Genomic DNA, 19,372 nt, shown 5'->3' with positions numbered 1-19,372 from the left:
TATTATTATTATATTATATTACATATAAAAATTAATCAAAAAAATTACTAATAAAAAAGAAATTTAATTACGAGTACATAAAGTGAAGAAGCTCAAATCCATCGGTTCGATTAATTGTCGTTTTTTTGGTAAAAAAGTCAAACTGAAAAGTGACGTTTTCTAAAATTTTAAATCGAATGAAATTGATTAATTTAAATAATTAAATTGAAAAATTAAATCACACAGATTCCACTCGATTCTTCGGTTAAAACCTTTTGCTTGCCCTGACTCTCTCTATTGATATTAACGCTGATTTTCAAGACCAGCCTCCAGATTCTCTTGGCGCAATTACACAATGCGTAGGACTAATAGACGAGGTGGCTATCGGCACCGCCGTCTTGTTGAAAACTGGAACTACGAAGTTATTCACCACCAACCCCAGGATCAACAACAGCAATCCGCTACTGAACTCTCTTCCTTTCCATCAACTTCTTCTCCGCAACAAACTCCGGGCTCTAAATCTCCTAAAACTCATCCAAACCCCAAGTGGGTCGCACGTGATACGCCAAAATATGCACCCAAAAAAGCGTTTAGGGAGATTTCTGAAGTCGATACCACGAAATATCCTATGGGTTCTATGAAAGCTGAAGTGGGTTCTCCAAAATCCGAACCAACTTCTTCGAAGATTGAGGTGATTTCTTTGAGTTCTGAAGTCGGTTCTCCGAAAATTTCTGAAAAAGAAAGTAAGGAGCTAGAAAACAAGGAAAAGGATGATTTGCAATCAAATAAAAAGAGCTGTGAACCCGAGAATGTAGTAGATGATATTGTGAATAGATTAGAAAAGTTGCGGTTAGGTGTGGAGGAGCCAGAATTGTCTGAGGAGCAGCTGAGGACCAATGATCAGCTGCAGGAGGATGAGGTATTTTGATGAACTTTGAGGAGTTGATTTGGAACTATGATTTAATTGTCTTTTTGTTGAATTGCTATGCATATTTGGATTTGATGTGCGTTACATAAAGCTTATTGAAGTGCTGTTGCAAACTTTATTATATTTTACCGAGTGCTCATTGCCAGTTCAAGAGCATAAGACTCTATATTGGTTTAATTTGTGCTCGGTATGGCTTTGTTGAAACAATGTACACTAACTCTTCTAGGGGTTTGGTTCAAATGAATTTCACAAAATTTGTGCAATTCAATTGAATTCCATATATCATATGTTTGGTTTTTAATTTGTTAAAGCTTATAATTTGTTCAGAAACTTAAGTGCAAAAACAAATAATTTTTTATGATTTTCTTGTGTGAATTTTGTTCAATATTGGTTTAATTTTTTTACTATTGAACGTTAATCATATGAGGTCAAGATCTCAGACTCTAGAAAAGAATATTAGAATATAAATAATACACACCCATAAAAATGTAGGGGAAATTATTAAAAAAGATTAAAGATTGAAGATAACAAGCTACTCTGGTAGTCTGTATATATTGGACAAAGTTCAGTCCTTGGTTTTACTTTGTTGGGACTTGAAAGTGTGCATAAACTACCAACCCAGCCACTGCCAAGTAACAAGGCTAAATATGATAGCTAGGTACCATGGATTCCCCCTTCTTGCACCCAGTTCATCACACATATGGCTACACCCATATCCATCCTCCGTGTGAGTTGGGGCTTTATTTCACATTTGATACAGATATTTTGCAATTTGCTCTTCCTGGAAGTCAGATTCCGGATCATTAGTAGTTGAACTGACATTATATTGTTGTTAACCATGATGAACAATAATCTCAAAATATCCTTAACTTTTCTGCAGTTGCTTGCTATGGAGTCCATTTTTGGAGAGAATGCCCTCATTGTTGACAGGCAAGAAGGCCTAAGATCATTTCAGGTTATTATACTAACCCATGATTTGAAATCATTCTTCCATGTTGTGAAGAAGTGAATAGTCCAATACCTGCCTTTTATTTTGCAGATTCACATCAATATTGAAGCTCCTGCTCAACTCATTGTAATTGCTAAGCTTAATTCATTTAGTGATTTTAAGATGAACAGAGAAAGCTCAGATGAATTCTCTTACTCATTCAAAGTCCAATATCTTTCACCAGTTGTGTTAACCTGCTTATTACCCAAGTCATACCCGAGCCACCTTCCACCTTACTTTACCATCTCAGTTCAGTGGTTGGATTCCATTAGGATTTCCAATCTCTGCTCCATGCTGGACAGAATATGGATGGAACAATCAGGGCAGGAAGTTATATATAAATGGGTTGAATGGCTACAGAATTCCTCTCTTTCATATCTTGAGGTTGATCAAGAGATAATGCTTGGTCCTTATGGAGTAAAACATACTGGGGACTGGCGTGCAATTTCAAGAAATGTCTCCCCAGATATTGACATTCCTTCAATGAAGAGTTATAATGATGAGCAGTGCCATGAGAACTTTCGCCAAAACATGCATGAATGTGTCATCTGTTACAATGAATATACTGGTGCGTTCAATCTTTGCAGAGCTTAATCCAATTTTTTAATTAAGAAACAAAAATTCAGTGCAGTTATAACTAGGGGTGTGCAAACGGTACTGAACTTAAAAACTGCAAAACATTTTTTTGAGAAACCGAACAAAATTAAAGAGAGCAACCGAGCTCAACCAAACTGAACTAATTCAGTTCGGTTCGGTCAGTTGGTTCTGAAATGTGATGCTGCACTGCTTTCACAGATTTTTTTTTTTTAATTTTTTAATGGTTAGCAATTGATCATTTTCTACAGACTAAGGAATGAATTCAAATGAGAAACCAAAGCAATAACAGAGTATATTTGCATTTTGCAACAAGTGGGCCAAAACAACAATTTCAATTTCAACAAGCAACAAGAGGCAAAAATTTTCAGCAATCAACAATTTCAGCAAACCAGAGGCAACAATTTCAAAAAATGAACAAGGCAATCAACAATCCAGATTTGCAATTTCACTGATAAACAATAAAATAAAAATACAAAAAAATATATTCACAAAGCAATCAACAAATCAGCATTGTCTGAAATGAACAAGGCAATAAACAAAACAGATTTTTTTTTTATTATTTTTGTTCTCCTATCATAGATTTTTACCTTTTTGTATATTTCTCTTAACAGGCAGTGACTTTGTCATGCTACCATGCCAGCACTTTTTCTGTTGGAAATGCATGAAGACTTATTCTGACATGCATGTTGCAGAAGGCACTGTGAACAAACTTCATTGTCCAGATGCAAAATGTGGGGGTATGGTCCCCCCCAGTTTATTGAAACAGTTGCTTGGTGATGAAGAATACGAACGTTGGGAGTCCTTGATGTTACAAAAAACACTAGAATCCATGTCTGATGTTGCCTATTGTCCACGATGTGAAACACCCTGCATAGAAGATGAAGACCAGCATGCGCAATGCTCTAAGTGCTTCTTTAGCTTCTGCACACTTTGCAGGGAGCGACGCCATGTTGGTATAGCATGCCTAACACCAGAATTGAAGCTTCGTATCTTAGAGGTAAATTTTGAATACTTACCTGTTATGGAGCAGAACCCTACTCTTCAGTATAGCTGAGCATGTAGAGGAAAGAATAGGAAAAGAAGAGAAGGAAGCAGAGAAAAGACAGAGAGAGAAGAGAAAGAATATAATGTAGCGAGGGAAGTATGCGAATTTCATTGATAATATTCTGGAATGACAATCTCAGAGCTATTACAGCTCTTTTTATATCCTAATTCCTGCCAACTACAAGTTGGACATCTAGTAACTGCCTCTAATTAATTTCCCTCTAAATGCAAGCTGATTTTTGTTGACTTTTCTTGCTTTCATACCTATAACTGCACTTCTCTTTATTTTCTTTATTCCTATACCTCTTCTTATGTAACAATACCCCCTCCTTGAGAACGTTCTTGTCCCCAAGAACGTTTAAAATCTAGAAATTGAGCTTGAATGAAGGTTCTATCCTCCCAAGTAGCATCTTCAAGTGACAAATTTGTTCACTGAATAAAATCTTGTATGACCTGTTGGTGATTCCTGAAGAATGGTTCTTGTTTGCAACACTTTTTTTTCTTCCTGCACTATAGAAGACTAATTTCTTTCTTTGCCTTCTTGATATCTCCCATTCATCCTTTCTAAGAATTATAGAAGCACATGAATAGGACCCATCTTTCCATTTCAGCTGAAGATATGTTGCAAAGCTTTGGTTTTGATTAAACTGCTCCTTATAAAAAATACTCCAAAAGGAAATCTTCTATCTCACTAGCCTGAAAATTTGAATTTTTGTAGCCATCTTCTGAAATGTTTCCAGCAAGTCTCATCCTCTTTCCATGTTTTTCTCTTGAAATGAGTTGGTTGTCCAATATATCTGTTGAATCAGGATCACTTTCAGGTAATGTTTATTTTGTAGGACAGACAGTAGCTTCTTCCTCTTCATCAGCCTTGGATGCTTTGGCCGTAAGAATTGCAAGATGTGGTCACGTTGAACCAGGCTGCTTGAATTTACATGGCCAGCTTCTGAATTGTCCCCAAGCTTCAAATCTTGAAATTGGATTTATGAGGGAAGCTTCAAAAATATTACCATTCTCAAAACCCTGATTATTCTCATCATTTGCACCATTATCATCATTCTCAAAACCCTGATGGATCAAATCTTCAGGAATTTGAAATTTCTGCTCCAGATATTGAGATTGATTTTGGGTTTTGCCTCTTGAGACAATTTCTTCAGCCCTTCTATTTTCTATTCTAATAACTTATCCAAATTTTTCCCTTTTTTGATACAGCAACTCTTCGCATTATTTTAATCTTCTGTATATAATTTCCAGCTTCCCTTAAGAACCTTTTGTTCCCAAGATTGTACTTCGATGGTCTGATGGTAGAACACCCGAAATGAGATTTTTAGACCTTTGCTACATTTGTAAGTTGTAACTGACATGAAAGTATAGGTCAAAAATTCATAATAAACATTCCCAAAGTATGTGGTCACAATTGTAAATTTGGCTAAAGTTGTTTTGTTGTTGGCCCTTTTCTTTCCCTTTCTATTATAAAGGGAAACCAATAACTAATAGGCATGTGTAGTTGAAGATCTTCTCCTTGCTTTTTGGTTTTTAGAAGTTTAAAGAGAAGCAATTATAACCACTCAGGAGAAAGGAAAGTTTGCAATTCAATAGTTGAGCACAAGAAAGCTAAAATATTTTATTTGAAGCCAAAAAAAAAAGTTCCTTTCTTTGATAGGAGGATGTTCTTTAGCTGTTGGGTGGCAGACCTGTTTCTTTTTTTTTGGTGACAATGATTAATTACAAGTGCTTTTCTGAAGTCTTTTGTTTTTCCTCTTGCCAAAAGGTAAATAGCATCTGAAGTCATTTACTGTAAACATTCTTTGTCATTTGCAGATGCACAAGTTTTTTGTTTAAATAGAGTAACAGTATCATGTGATAACTTTATTTCACTTATAACACTAATCTTTCTCTAATCCACAAGAATACATAAGTTGAGAAAGTTTTAATTCATGACTAATTTTTATTATCATGAAGTGATGTGAGTGTACTAATATTTTGTGGCATTTGAACTTTAGCACTTTAGTCATAGAATTCCTGGTCCTATTTCAGAAAACCTACTAATTTCAGTTTCAATTTTCCTGTTGGCTTAGGTGTTTGGACTGAAAACCAGTCCCGTGGAATTAGGGAGATGAGAGTAGGAAAAGAAGAAAAATAGAGAGAAGAATTGAGGGAGAATAGTAGTGAATTTTCTATTAATCAATTAATGAATTCCCTCTTTACGATTGTATCTCTATATTTTGTAATTTGTTATATAACAAACCATATCTAACTACTGCTAGCTATGCCTGGGGATTCTGAAAAGCATGAAAAAACTCAAAGAAATTATAAAAAAGGTATAACAGCCTCAAAAGGCGTAACTAACTTAGGATAAGCCACTCAGCAACCTTCCCCTTTCTTTTATACATAATAATTCCCCCTCCTTGATTGCAATCTTGTCCCTAGGAATGTATAAAGTCTTGGAATTGAGCCTGGATAAGGGTAAGGTCCTCCCAAGTGGAGTCAGCAGAAGGCAAGTTGCTCCATTTGATGAGCACTTGAGAAATGTGCTGGTAATTCATGATTGAGGATTTTTTCTAGTTCAACTATAAATTCTTCTTCCTTCAACTCTGGTAGGATGATGAGAGGCACAGTTCTGTCTCCAATATATTTTTTGAGTAATGAGACATAAGGACAGGGTGTATAAGACTACCCTTTGTTAGTTTCAGCTTGTAAGCCATAGGTCCAATTTTTTCTAACTTGGAAAGACCCATAGTACTTTGCTGTTAGCTTGATGGATCGCCTAAGTGCGATGCTTGATTATCAGTAAGGCTGTAGTTTTAGGTATATCCAATCAGCCACTTGAAATTCTCTTTCTGATTTGTTTTTGTCTGCAAATTGCTTCATTTTTTTGCTGGCAATTGCCAATTGTTCCTTCAAATGTACAAACATTTGAGCTCTATCCGTTAGAAACTCTTCAACAGCCATCACTTAAGTGGATTAATTAGGCTGGATTGGTAGAGGGGGAGGGTAATCGTATAGTGCCTAAAATGGGATCATTTTTGGAGCACCATGAAAGCTGGTGTTGTACCACCATTCTGCCTAGTACAACCACTTAGCCCACGGTTTGGGTTGAGCAAAGCACATAGCATCTCAAATTGGCTTCTACACATCTTTTCACTACTTCGGTTTGGCCATCTGTCTGTGCATGATAGGCTGTGCTGAACTGAAGTTTAGTGCCTAGGAACTTGAAGAGTTCTTGGCATAATTGACCTATGAATAAGCATGAGATAGAGCAAAAAAGTGAGCACACTAAGTGAATCTGTCTACCACCACCAGAATTGAGTCAAACCCCTGGGACTTATGTAATTTGTCATTTAAATTTATGGATGTGGATTGCTGAGCTTATTATGGAATGGGCAATGGTTGTAGTAATCCTGGGTAGGCAGTACAGGACTCAAATTTGCACCTTCTGCAAACGTCACAGGTTAGAACCCATTCTGTTGTTGATTTTTGCATGCCAGGCCAGTACAATACTCATCCCAGTCTTTGATAAGTGCCTCCAATATGAGATTGGTGGTAAGTCTCAATTATTCTAAGCCTTAAACTATTGCTGCTCCCTACATATAGCTTCCCTTTATAATATGAGAGTCCAGCTTTGAGAGTGTAATTAGGAATTGAATTAGATTTATTGACAGAGCTTGGAGCAGCTTTAGAGCTTCATCATCCTCTTTATGGGAAGCTCTGGCTTCTTCCATCCAAGTATGAATGATAAAGGCTGTGAGAAAATATAAACACTGCAAATTTGGCCTTCTGGATAAAGCATCTGCTGCCTTATTCTCAGCCCCCTTGTATTGAATTCTATAGTCAAACCAATAATTTGGTGATCACTTTCTATTGGACGTTGTTGTGTAATCTCTGCTCCAGAAGATGCTTAATACTCTTGTGATTGGTCTTTATAATAAATTCGCCTTGCTCTAAATAGTGTCTCCACTTAGATACAACAAGTAAGATGGCTAGCAACTCTCTTTTATTTGTTGACAGCTGCTGGCTTCTCGTGCTCAGTGGTTTTGAGAGAAAATAAATAGGCCTTTCCTTCTGCATAAGGACTGCTTCGATTTGAAACCCCTCCATACTCCCATCATATCGTAGTGAATTAAATGACTCAATTACATCCTCCATTATATTGTCCCCAATCCTATCATACAAGAATCTCTCAAATTCTTCCCATTCTATAGCTCTTTTACTCTTGCCTCAATTCTGAAATCACATCTTTATTTTTCCACCTACAAACAGAGAAGCTAATTCAACCTGCCTCCACATCATATATATGGAAATATCATGCATTTCGCAATCTAAACCCAAGGCTCTTCCCCTTCAAAAGTAGGAAGATTTACTTTGGGCAATAATTTGCTCCAATATGATGGTCTTAAGGGCTGGTCACTACTGGTCCTATCGCCTGGCTCCCTGGGTGTGGAACTGGGAAGTATTGCCTGGTATCTCTAGATGATTCTACACCAGTGGTAGGTTCTTTAACTGTGCAGATTTTATACCATTTGGTTGAGTTTGGCTTGGACCTTTTGGCTGTCAGCGAATGCGTTCTGTGTTTCTTCATAATAATAATCATGAATCTCCTAAGCTAATGTCTTGCTCTTTGAATATTATGTAACTAAATCACTAATTTGCTGTACTATATGGAATTCTTTTTTTATTGGACTCTTAGTTGCTAAGATGCTTACACACATAAATAAATTAAAATTCTATAAAGGTTATACTTTTATTATGAATATAATAAGACAATTAACAATTATATCTTAAATAGAGAGACCCATCTCATAGTTCAATGTACGTGTAAAATTATTCTTATGTGGTAAAATAATATTAATTAAGAAGCCAATTGTCAAGAGAGGAGGCATGAGACATGACGGACTAAGATTGTGTGTGTGTGTGTGTGTTTATTCTTGTGATCCTGAATTTTGTGTGATCCTTATTCTATTTAGGCTTCCATGTAATAGATTCTTCTAATTATTTCTCTATTTATTTATAATAAATAGGAATTACTATTATCCTGCATGTAGGAGTGCAAGACTGATACCGATTAGGAATTTAACATGGCCCACTACTTTAAAGTGGTGAATAAAGAAATTCACTGAAAATTTTAGAAATTTTTAGCTTTCTTTCGGATTATCATTTTCCATTGATGTTTTCTCCATCCTTTAACTGTATTTCTGCATCATAATTCCTCTAGCAAGATATTTTACAGATTACTCATGAAATAAATGTCTCTCAATGTCATTTGATTTTGGCCCACAGGAACGCCAGAATTCATCCCAACTCAAGGGTGAGCAAAGGCGTAGAGAACTTGAGATGATCAATGACCTTCTTAGTGTGAAGGAAATACTTCGTGATGCTAAGCAATGCCCATCTTGTAAGATGGCAATCTCAAGAACTGAAGGTTGCAATAAGATGGTATGTAATAACTGTGGGCAATACTTCTGCTACCGCTGTAACAGTGCAATTGATGGATATGATCATTTTAAGTAAGTGATTCTTTTTTTATTCTATCAAAAATTTCTTTGGACAAGTTCAAGATTAAATTTTTGTTCATTTTTTGCATGATTTTGTAAACAAAATTGTGAAAACTTTTAGTATTATGAAGGGATGGATCATGTGAACTGTTCCCACAAGAAACAATTAGGCAGTGGGAGGGGCAGATGAATGCTCGCCAGATTGTGGCTCAGGTTCAAGCTGAGCTCTTTGCTGAGCATGGTCACTCATGTCCTAATTGTGGTCAATTCAATGCAAAGGTGAGTGAAGTGCTGGTTTTAGATAGATACATTTCGGATATGGGGATTATATTGAATGCATAATAAGTGAGGTTTTCTATCTTGACATGATACATGTGTAATGTACTTCTCAAATTTTCCTTGCTATTGAGTAACGTGTCCCAATTCAAAATGATTATTGAAAAAGAGTTGCATTGGTGTTGAGCTATGTTTATTTCAACCATTATCTAGAGTAGCAATTTTAGCCAAAGGCCTGCCTGTGAGAAGTTAAATCCTAATCGATATAACTTGACAGTATAATCTCTACATGAGCCGATAATCAATTGTCTGGTAAAATTGTTGAGGTGCATCAATTGACTGAGTTCTCCATTCCCAATTTTTTGTAAATTTACAGGTTGGCAATAACAATCACATATTTTGCTGGGCATGCCAAAAGCACTATTGCTACTTGTGCAGAAAGAATGTGAGGCGCAGCTCTCAGCATTATGGACCCAAGGGCTGCAAGCAGCACACAGTTGGATAAGCATTTAAAGAGGAAAATCAAAGATTCAGCAACAATGGGATCGACGTGCATCTTCACTCTCATAATTATTATCTATACGTATGCATTGTCACTCTCATAATTATATACGGCTTATATTCTTTATTGCGAGATTTTGTTTTTGGTTAGTAGCACTAATTTTTAATGCTCAGTGCGCTGAGAGTATTCTATAATATTTCTTAGACATGAAACAGGACCATATGAGAAGCAAAAATACAAAAATGAATGAAAGAATTTACCCCTTGATTGATTCAAATGAACAAACCAAAGTTTAGCTTAGGGTAAGTAACTTTATGTGAAATTGAAAAAAAAAAAAAAGATATTTCATCTGTCAAAAAGTACAAAAAAACTTTCGAGCCTATAATTTTATATAGGATAATGAAATGACAAGTATTATATATATATATATAAATTATAATTATTTATGTGTTAACATGGCGACCGTCCCATTGCACGGTTGTCGACTCGCAATGTCGCATTGAAAATTGCCCCTCTCCAGAGCTAGCATGGCTTAATTTTTCCTCCTCATTTTCATGCAAATTTGCCTCATTTTTCAGTACTTTTTTTTTCAGTATTTTTCTGTTAATCCTGATTCAATTTTAAATTTGAAAAAAATATATATATTTTAATTTTTTTCTTTTTACTAAATAAAATATTGAATTATTCGTTTTAAAATTTTAATTTCAAAAGTTTACTGTGAATAGTTAATATTGCAATAGGTTTCAGAGATTAGAGATGAAATTGTAAGAAAAATAAAACTGAAAACACATGCTAATTAGGAAAATAAGGTGTAGGCTGTCAGTGGTTAAACAAAAAGAAAAGTAAGGCTGGCCAAGCAAAGAATTAATATTTTATTAATAAGTTGAAAGGAACAATGACAACTCATCACACACTCAAAAACCAGAGAAGAGAACCGAGTATGAATATCAACCTATGCAAATGCCAAACAACATATATATATATCAGCAGTGAGACACTCCACTCGTGATTTCTTGTGGAAAACAAAAGCAAATAAAGTAGCAAGGAGATCCCTATCCTGTTTCCCACCATCTCTTGAAATAGTCAACAATTGAAATCAAGATTAACTCTGAATCATGCTGCAAGTACTATGATAACAATAAGAAGCACAATCCCAAAAATTACCAACAACAAGCATGTCTGCATTAGAAAAATGGAAGGTTAAATTAGAAACAAAAATATGTAATACAAGAAATTGCAAATATACATGTGTGTGTGCACGTGCGTATGGATGATATACAAATTTGTCCAATAGAATTGTGTAGAAGGTGGGCTTGGATTATAAAATAAGAGAGAGTCTTAAAATTTAGTCACTGACTAAATTGTAACAAAAAGTGAATTGTGACAGACTAAACTGTTACAGCTTTAAACCCACTAACATTAAATTTTAACGGAATGACTTTTGTTAACAGAAAACATACATCAGGGACCAATTTGTTCCTCATTAAAAATAGAAAGACCAAACTATGGCTTTTGTTATACAAAAGGCAGTTAAAAGCATAAGGCGCACTCAAAGTGATGCACATCACTTAAATCGCAAAGTGCAGAAAAAGCGATCGCTTCATTGAAGGTGGTGCAGAATTATAAAAAAAAATAATAATAAATAAATAATAACATAATATACAAAGAAAATACAATCCTCTAATTAAAATTTAAACCCTTAAGAAATCATTCAATATCCAAAAGTTTTTAGCATTCAAATTCATATTCATAACCTAAAAATCTTAACTAGATTTCCTATCAAAGTCCAAACACTTTCATCCTCATCTCCAAAATAAGATCAATTTCTATCAAAATCTTCATCTAAATAAGTCTCAACATCTTCCAACGTTGGTCTTGCAATTAAGTGCAAAATGCCCTCGCTTCACTAAACGCACTTCAATTAGCATATGTAAAAGCGCTTTCCATATAGCCGACCTCAAATTCTTGGGATAAAGGGTTAGTTGAGTTGAGTTGAGTTGAGATTTGACTGGTCATTAATCGTAGACCAAAATAAATCATCCTAAAAGGAATATATTTCCTCTTGAAAACTTAAAGATGGCTTTTCAATACCAAGCCCTCAGCAGACAATTTTAGCATGCCCAATTGATAATTACATTATATATGAAAACAAAGAAAGTCAGTAGTTAGTCAATGATTTGAAGTCATTTTTACCAGAGAAGAATTTGATCTTTGGGTTTTTGCTGCTTTCACAAGTTGTGTTTTTCCCTGTGCAGTGGCAGCTTGAGCATTTTCAATATGGGAACCAATATCATCTGCAATACAGGGAAGGCAGGAGAAAAAGGTAGCGCACAGAGAGAGAGAGAGAGAGGAATAATCCACTATAGAACAAACCAAAAAATGTAAAGTTCCACACATAAAGAGGAAACAAAATTACCAATCATAGCTCCTTGCTCATGAACAAGGACAGCAAGATCTTTAAAAATCTCATTCACCTCACCAATTTGCTGCTGAATTTCTTGTATTCCCTGATCTCTTTCCTCAATGATTGCCTCATTGAAGGCAATCTCATTGTCCAACAGCAGGACCAGTCTGCAACAAAATTCGCTTAAATCTAAGCACAGCAATAAATGAAACTGATATGCTCAAGTTTCATTCAAGAGGAGAAAAGATTATTGCAACTGTGGCATTCTGCTTCAGACAATCAAATCAATGAAATAACTCTTAAAACAGATCTTTTTAGGAGTATATACTACGGGTGTCCCAGTGCACAAGGTTTCTCAGCTTGCAAAGGATTACTTAGAGGTATGCAATATTCCCTTGCAATGCAAGAGATTGTTTTTGTCCTTAAGGTAAGATTGGTAAAAGATTCATTCATTCATCCTATCATATTTAATAATGAGAAGGAAAGACCCCTTGCATGTACACGGTCTTAGTCAAGGTCTTGACATTTTTTTTTCTGCGGTAGCTTAATAATAAGAGGAAACAGAAAAAAGAAAATAATTTTTTGAAACCAACAAACAATCAAGGATTTAGAATCTAAACTTTTATCATACAGTTCCTTCCATACTTAAACTATGAAAAAAGAATACAAATACAAAAGATAAATGAATAGATCAATTTCTTTAAACAATAGGATAATTCATGAAAAGGTCTATTATACGTCCATAAGCAGCAGCACTCACCTTCTTGATTCCACAAGAAGAGCACGCTGCTCTAGATTCGTGTCGGAATTTATGTCCATTTCACTTGCTGTATAGCTGCACATATCATAAACAAAAACATCAAATTGGCTGAACATTTAGTAAAAATAAAGATTTTTTAAAGAAAAATAATACAATAAAAAAGTAGAGACAAAAAAAAGAGTGAACCAATGCTCAAAGCATCCCACACTTGTGGGCTCTAGAGAGTACAGATAATCAAAAGTACAGATGTTTAGAAAATTTTTGTCCAAACAAAAGGAGTGATCAAATATCATGGCATGGTCAAGAGGGGCTTCTTAACACTGAATATTAAAAGGTATCCTAATTCCAATACTATATATTAGTTTATTGATTAGAATATAGGCTGTATTATTTTTTTGTAAATAAACTTTATTTTGGTTATACATAAAAGGGCTGGATTCCAATAGTTTATGTATCATAGAGCACTGTGATTCTACTTATACATAAATATGTTTTATAGCTTAAAATCATAATTTTATTCGTAATTGTAATTATAATTTTTTCAACACAAATGTTAAAGAATTTTAGAATTTGTTTTATCTATATATAAACTCCCTATACATATTTCAAAGGATAAACAGAAATTTTAATTTAATTTATATTGACAAGCACTTACATTCCATTTAATTTTTATTAATTAGCAATTTTACTTGATATTTCAATATATTTCATTAAAATTCATTTTCCAAGTACTCATAAAATAGCCAACCACTTTAATGCTCTGGTTGGTCACAACTTCACTATAGTGAGCATGTTTATTTATGTACATTTATTTAGACAAGAAAAAAAGGAGAAAAAAAAAAGAGTTTCAACAAGCATATAAAATTAATTTTTACTAAGAATCTAAGACAAAATCTTGCTGTATATCATTCAGGATTATGTGCAATGCACATGACAAATGGCTAGTAAAGTGAAGTATATCACACTAAGTCAATAAATAAGAATCTTTAAATGAGATCAATGTGCAACCACTGTCTGAAAACAAATTACTAATTGCACCAAACTCGATACCTTAAGTTACTTAATTTGGTGAGGAATAATAAATTCACTTTCATGAACATGTGAATGTAATTCTGAAATGCAACCATATAATCTTAAGTCCTAATACAATCACCTTGAAGGAAGAACTGCCTGGGCAACAAAAGGGGTGTATGCTGTTTCCCTCTCAGCTGCAAGCCGTTGAGCCTTTTGAAATTCTTTCAAAACTGCTTGAAAATCTTTTGCAAGTTTAGCATCAGCAATCTTTTTGCTTTGCTGCAATTACAAAATGGAAAAGAAAAGGAAATGATACTAATTATCTAAGTAAAGGCTGAAAAGCATATCCCATGATAAGAAAGTAAAGGGGACGAAACTACTTATCAACTCATTGGGTTGGGAATTTATTGAATTTATGACAGGTTATTATAAAATTAATTAACTAAATAAATGGTAACAAACATAAGCAAACTTACACTAACTCCAGCATGATGATCTGTTTCACTTGCTTGTTTAAGTTTTGCTGAAGTATCCTTAACCAACTGCCCAATATGTAGTCTTGTCTTGTGCCTACAATGCAAGGAAAGTCAGTCCAAGTTCCACTCAGAATAGATATTTACGGGACCATTTTGTTGAAATCATTTACGGGAAAAGAAGGGGGAAGGAGAATAGTTATCAACTGTGTTGCCTACCAGAATTTCCTATTTCCAATTTAATCCAAAAACTGTACAGAACTAGCCCTTCAGGCTTCAACTTAGAAACTACACATAACTAGCTAACCAGAAACCATATACAAAAAGCTAACTGCTACCGATATGCCTCTGAATGTTAAACAATTTCACAAGTACATCCTCAGTTAATCACATTTTTTTAGTTACTAAATTCTCAGTGCATGCAATAGCTAAAAGTGTCTCCTTTTTTTTTCAATAATACCAGAGATTGCACTAAGATAACACCAGCAATCACTATTAGAAAGGATAACAATGGTGTTATTGCCATTTGTTTACCACATTGTTTGCCTACCTTACAAATATAACCTCAAAATATATCACGTCACAAGTTCATGTTCATCATCTGTGGAACAAACAGTAACAGAGAGCTTATCCACCCACCTCCATGTCCTTTTAACAAAATAAAAAATAAAAGAAAAATAAGTAGACAAAAGATGTACATACAGTGGAGTCCTATCATAAGTTATGCAGGAAATTTGATTTTTTATGCTACAATTTGGGCTTTTTGTGTCTTTCACTTTTCTTTTTTTCTTTCCAATAAGTGTTATTACTATGAAAAGTCTCAAACATGACCAAGGAGCTGAAGTACTTAAAAATTCCACCTGTCACTAACCCTGCACTCTATCTAACGTCTTAGCCAATCTTCCTAACCACTAAAAAGACACAAATTTCCCTTGCCTTTCTCAGAAATTTAACAAAGACAAATCCAGAAGCTGAAAATTTTAACTAGTTTTGAAAAACTAGCCAAGCCAACAGTGAAGTCAAATTGAGACTAATTCTTTTAACACACCTCATACAACAGTCTCGACCATCTAATATGGATTGTAAGGACGACCAAAGAAAGTTTCCCGTAAAATGATAATCATTCTGAGAACTACTGCTTGTTAAAACTTAGCATTTGATCTTGGTTCATGAAAATGTCCAGAAGCAAAACCAACATATCCTATTCTACATTTAAAAGGAATGGGTTTAGCATTGCTAAATCCAAATATATTTTTGTAGAATTGTACGAGCAAAGACAGCTTCTATCCATATTGAGCAACAATGCTGAAAATTTTTCCAAATACCTAACAATCAATAGCATAAATGATCGATCCGCATTTCACAAATTAAGCAACAAAATAAATTCACGATGGCGCATTTCATAAATTAGGCGATTCAATTCAACCAAAATCCAAATTGAAAATTCAACAGAAAATTGATAAATAAAATCATAATATTCCATAATTGAATCCAAAATCCCCGGAGCTGAACGAAAGAAAATGAAATTAAACTCACAGCTTCTCACGGAGCTCAGGAGTATCCTTGGGAGTGCCAAGGGTATTAACAAGACGTTGAAACGTCGAAACGGCGGTGGTTATCTGGAAGATTCCAGACACAACCGCTTGCGTAGCGTCTTTCTTGCCATTGTTGAGGTCTCTCCTAGAGGCCGCCAAGGGCCGCCCAGCCTCGAGATCTTGAAAGCTCATAATAATCTAAAACTAAGTCAAAATATCAAAGGATCAATCACGCCCTTCCCAAACACTTTCTCGAGAAAATCGACGAGAAAGGAATGGAAAGCGGGCGTTTGGGTACAAGGATCAGAAAAAAGTTTGAGAAAGAGAGAGAGATGACGAAGATTTACGTTTGTTTTGTTTTTTGGCTTATGGGGTATCTGAACGTTCGACATACTCTTGCGGCACGATGACGTGGACGCCATGCCAGCAAGAAGGCAGCGTGGCAAATAACTATTGGATGAAGTTGGCAGCGTGCCTCCAACTCCTTCGAAAGGCACGTTTGGTTTTACTTTTTATTTTTTGGCCGGCTTTTTTTTTTTTTTTTTTTTTTCCTTTTTTCTGATTTGGCCGGTGCTTGTGATAGCATGATCGGTGAATCGGTGTTTCATTGGAGGTCTGTATTGAGAATTTTTTTTTTTTAAATGCAATTCATAGTATTTAATAAGACAAAGGCAAACACATTAAAATTTGATCATAAAAGTTAAAGACCTAAAATTAGACTCATTTCACATGAACAAGAAACTATCATAGCTATCACCTTAAGCATCATCAGATGCCCTATAGTTGGAGATAGTGCAATGACTCAAGGAGAAGATCTAAGGCAACACAAATAAATTGCAACATTCAATACTTAAGATCCAGAACACCCCATCACCACTGGACCATCAACCTAGGAGAATAGGAGAGTAGAGGCCATGACATTTTAATCATAGGAAAACCAACAAAGGACATTCACGTGCCAGCTCTAAACCTTGAATCACCTTTCTTAAAACCTCCTCCCAAATTAATCCCTGCCCTTCCAAATGAGATTAAAATGAACAGTACCAAGAAGAGATAGAATCATGAAAACATGCCTTCCTCAGCTACAGAGCCGCACCACAAGGTCACAAGAAATTCTCGCCAAAACACTCATCTTGCAAGCCAAAACCAACAAAATTATTCACAGTCGCACCATGCTCTAAGGAGGGCAACCCATCCTCTAAAGAGGGGATGGAACCCTTCCCTGTCTCGAAGGGCAAGGGACAACACTAAGATTGCTAAGAAAACTAAGACATAAACCCTAAGAGAAACAAATTTTTTGATGGAAAAGGAGGAGCATTTTTCTTATTCAAATTACTTGTATTAAGAATTTAATATATTATATCCACAATGGAAATATATATTAAAATTTTAATTTTTATAATGTCATTAAAATATAAATAAATGGAAAAATCTAATCTGTCAAACAAAGCTAAATGGTAAAAAATGATTTATATAACTTACCCCAATTAGTGTGAGATTAAGGTTTAGTTATTGTTGTATTAAAATATTAATAAATCAGTTTAAAATATGTACTTTAAAGTAATTATATGTACTTTTTAAATTAAAGGAAAAATTATAAAAATTTACCACATGCTTATGCATATTTTCAAATTAGAATTTGAAGTTAAGTTTGTGACAAAATTGTTTCTTGTGGTTGCGCATCGTTAACAAAGAGAGTTTTTTTTCCCTCTAACGCCATTAAAATATTGGTACTATGACATTATACATATTGGAAAAATTACAAAAAAAATCCCTTGTAGTTTTGCACAATTTCAATTGGGGTCTTAAATTTAAGTTCATGAAAAATAGATACCGTTGATTTCATGTCATTAGCAAAACGAGAATTTTTCATTTGCACCACTAAGTTTTGATGACATGACATCAAATAAATAATTAAAAATATTTTTTTAAAATTTTTACAGTATCTATTATAAGAGGCAGTGTTGATTCATGCTTGGAGAAGAGGTTTAATAGTTCCTTTAGCCAAAACTCTGGGACTTTAGGTCTATCAAATTTTAGATTATAAATAGGCTTTTTTTTTTTCATAATCTTATGCTATTTGTCAAAAGATTACATATATATCTTCTACAATTTGTCAAAAGATTACATGTAGCTTGGCTAAAGTTTTTTGCCAATTCTCTTGCAACAAATTTAGTGTCTCAGTTGGCTTTTGATTATAGAGATGGGTTTATCCAGCTTGCCCTTTCGTTATTGGCTTTGGTTGTAGCTTGCCCCTAGATGTTTATATAAGCCCCTTAGCTCATTTTTTTGCTTGTCTTATATCTAAGATGTGGAGGTAACCTAGTTTCGACTATGCCTATCCAATCTACTCTTGGATTTTGAGCAATCAACTTTAGTGTTTTAGAAGATTTTAGCTAGTCAACAACTTGCCTTTCTTATTACTTTGCCTATAAATAGAGCCTTTCCATTTCGTTATATTTATTGTGTCCTTTTTCTGTATTATTTGTTCCTTTTTTTTTCCTTATTGATTAGCCTTTTTTTTTTTGTTTTGCTTTCTTTATTATTTAAAAGGGTCTTATTATTTTGATTCTTTATGCATGTTCCAGGTGTTGTTATAAGAAATTTTATTTACAAAGGTATTATTCTTGTATTAGGTCCACATTACTCTAATTTGATGCTTTATCTCAAGTAAATTATATAGACAGTACCTCAACTTATTCTTGTAATACAAAACCCCTAATCTTTAATTTAAGTAATAGAAAACCCTCCAATGACATTTAGTGGCCAGTTTCTAAATTATTTTTACCGACGAGACACTTGTCATATTAAAAATTATATTTTTTCTATGTTAATTTGACACTTATGAAGGAAAAAAATTTAATTATATTCTCTATCTACCCACAATTATAATAATTAAAATTACAAATATTGACATTTTAATAAGCTAGAACCTATTTATTTGAAACTATTAATCCATGAAAAATATGATTTTTATATTTAATAAATGTCATGTCAGCATAAATAACTTAAAAGCTGGCTACTTAAGCTCATACGTGAGTTTCATGTTACTAAAATTAAAGATCGGAGAGTTTTGTATTATAAATTAAAGTTTAGGTATCTTACTGTTACATACCCCTAAGTTAAGGCACCATATGTATAATTTATCCACTTTATCTTTTTTTTTTTTTTCATTGTTCTAACTTTTACTGTTTAATGGTGTTGTTGCCTTCTATAGTTTCACTTTTGCTGCGTGCTTGGTAGAGAAACGTGTATTCCTTTTGCTTGTCTGGAATGTTAATTTAATTCTTAAGTTGCAATATGTGTTCAAGATAAGTTGGATGGATATTAGCTTAGGAAAAAAAAAAAAAAGCAAATAGAGACTGTCATTTAGTATATAA

The 19,372-nt window shown here is 34.2% G+C and overlaps 2 protein-coding genes across 3 annotated transcripts; one reads left to right on the top strand and one right to left on the bottom strand.

Annotated features, from left to right (window-relative positions):
- The first annotated feature begins 236 nt into the window (after positions 1–236).
- On the top strand, positions 237–10,083 carry LOC110655642 (uncharacterized). Of its 2 annotated transcripts, none has more exons than XM_021812043.2 (7): positions 237–898; positions 1,788–1,862; positions 1,947–2,463; positions 3,104–3,489; positions 8,814–9,040; positions 9,160–9,307; positions 9,681–10,083. In XM_021812043.2, exons 1-7 carry the CDS (start codon positions 335–337, stop codon positions 9,807–9,809), a joined length of 2,046 nt encoding a protein of 681 aa, XP_021667735.2. In that variant the 5' UTR covers positions 237–334; the 3' UTR covers positions 9,810–10,083. The 2 variants fall into 2 exon arrangements, 1 of the variants encoding a protein (XP_021667735.2); XR_002495006.2 differs by having other exon boundaries at positions 240–898; positions 9,150–9,307; positions 9,681–9,825.
- A 572-nt stretch (positions 10,084–10,655) lies between these two features.
- Positions 10,656–16,367, bottom strand: LOC110655641 (syntaxin-22). Its single transcript, XM_021812042.2, has 7 exons — positions 15,994–16,367; positions 14,461–14,554; positions 14,124–14,263; positions 12,971–13,045; positions 12,223–12,377; positions 12,000–12,100; positions 10,656–10,985 (listed from the first exon to the last, which is right to left on the bottom strand). Exons 1-7 carry the CDS (start codon positions 16,182–16,184, stop codon positions 10,920–10,922), a joined length of 822 nt encoding a protein of 273 aa, XP_021667734.2. The 5' UTR covers positions 16,185–16,367; the 3' UTR covers positions 10,656–10,919.
- Between the last annotated feature and the right edge of the window lie 3,005 nt (positions 16,368–19,372).

The sequence above is a fragment of the Hevea brasiliensis genome, chromosome 18, assembly GCF_030052815.1.
Source record: "Hevea brasiliensis isolate MT/VB/25A 57/8 chromosome 18, ASM3005281v1, whole genome shotgun sequence".
In the NCBI taxonomy this organism is placed as follows: domain Eukaryota; kingdom Viridiplantae; phylum Streptophyta; class Magnoliopsida; order Malpighiales; family Euphorbiaceae; genus Hevea; species Hevea brasiliensis.
This window is presented reverse-complemented; position numbering and strand designations above follow the sequence as displayed.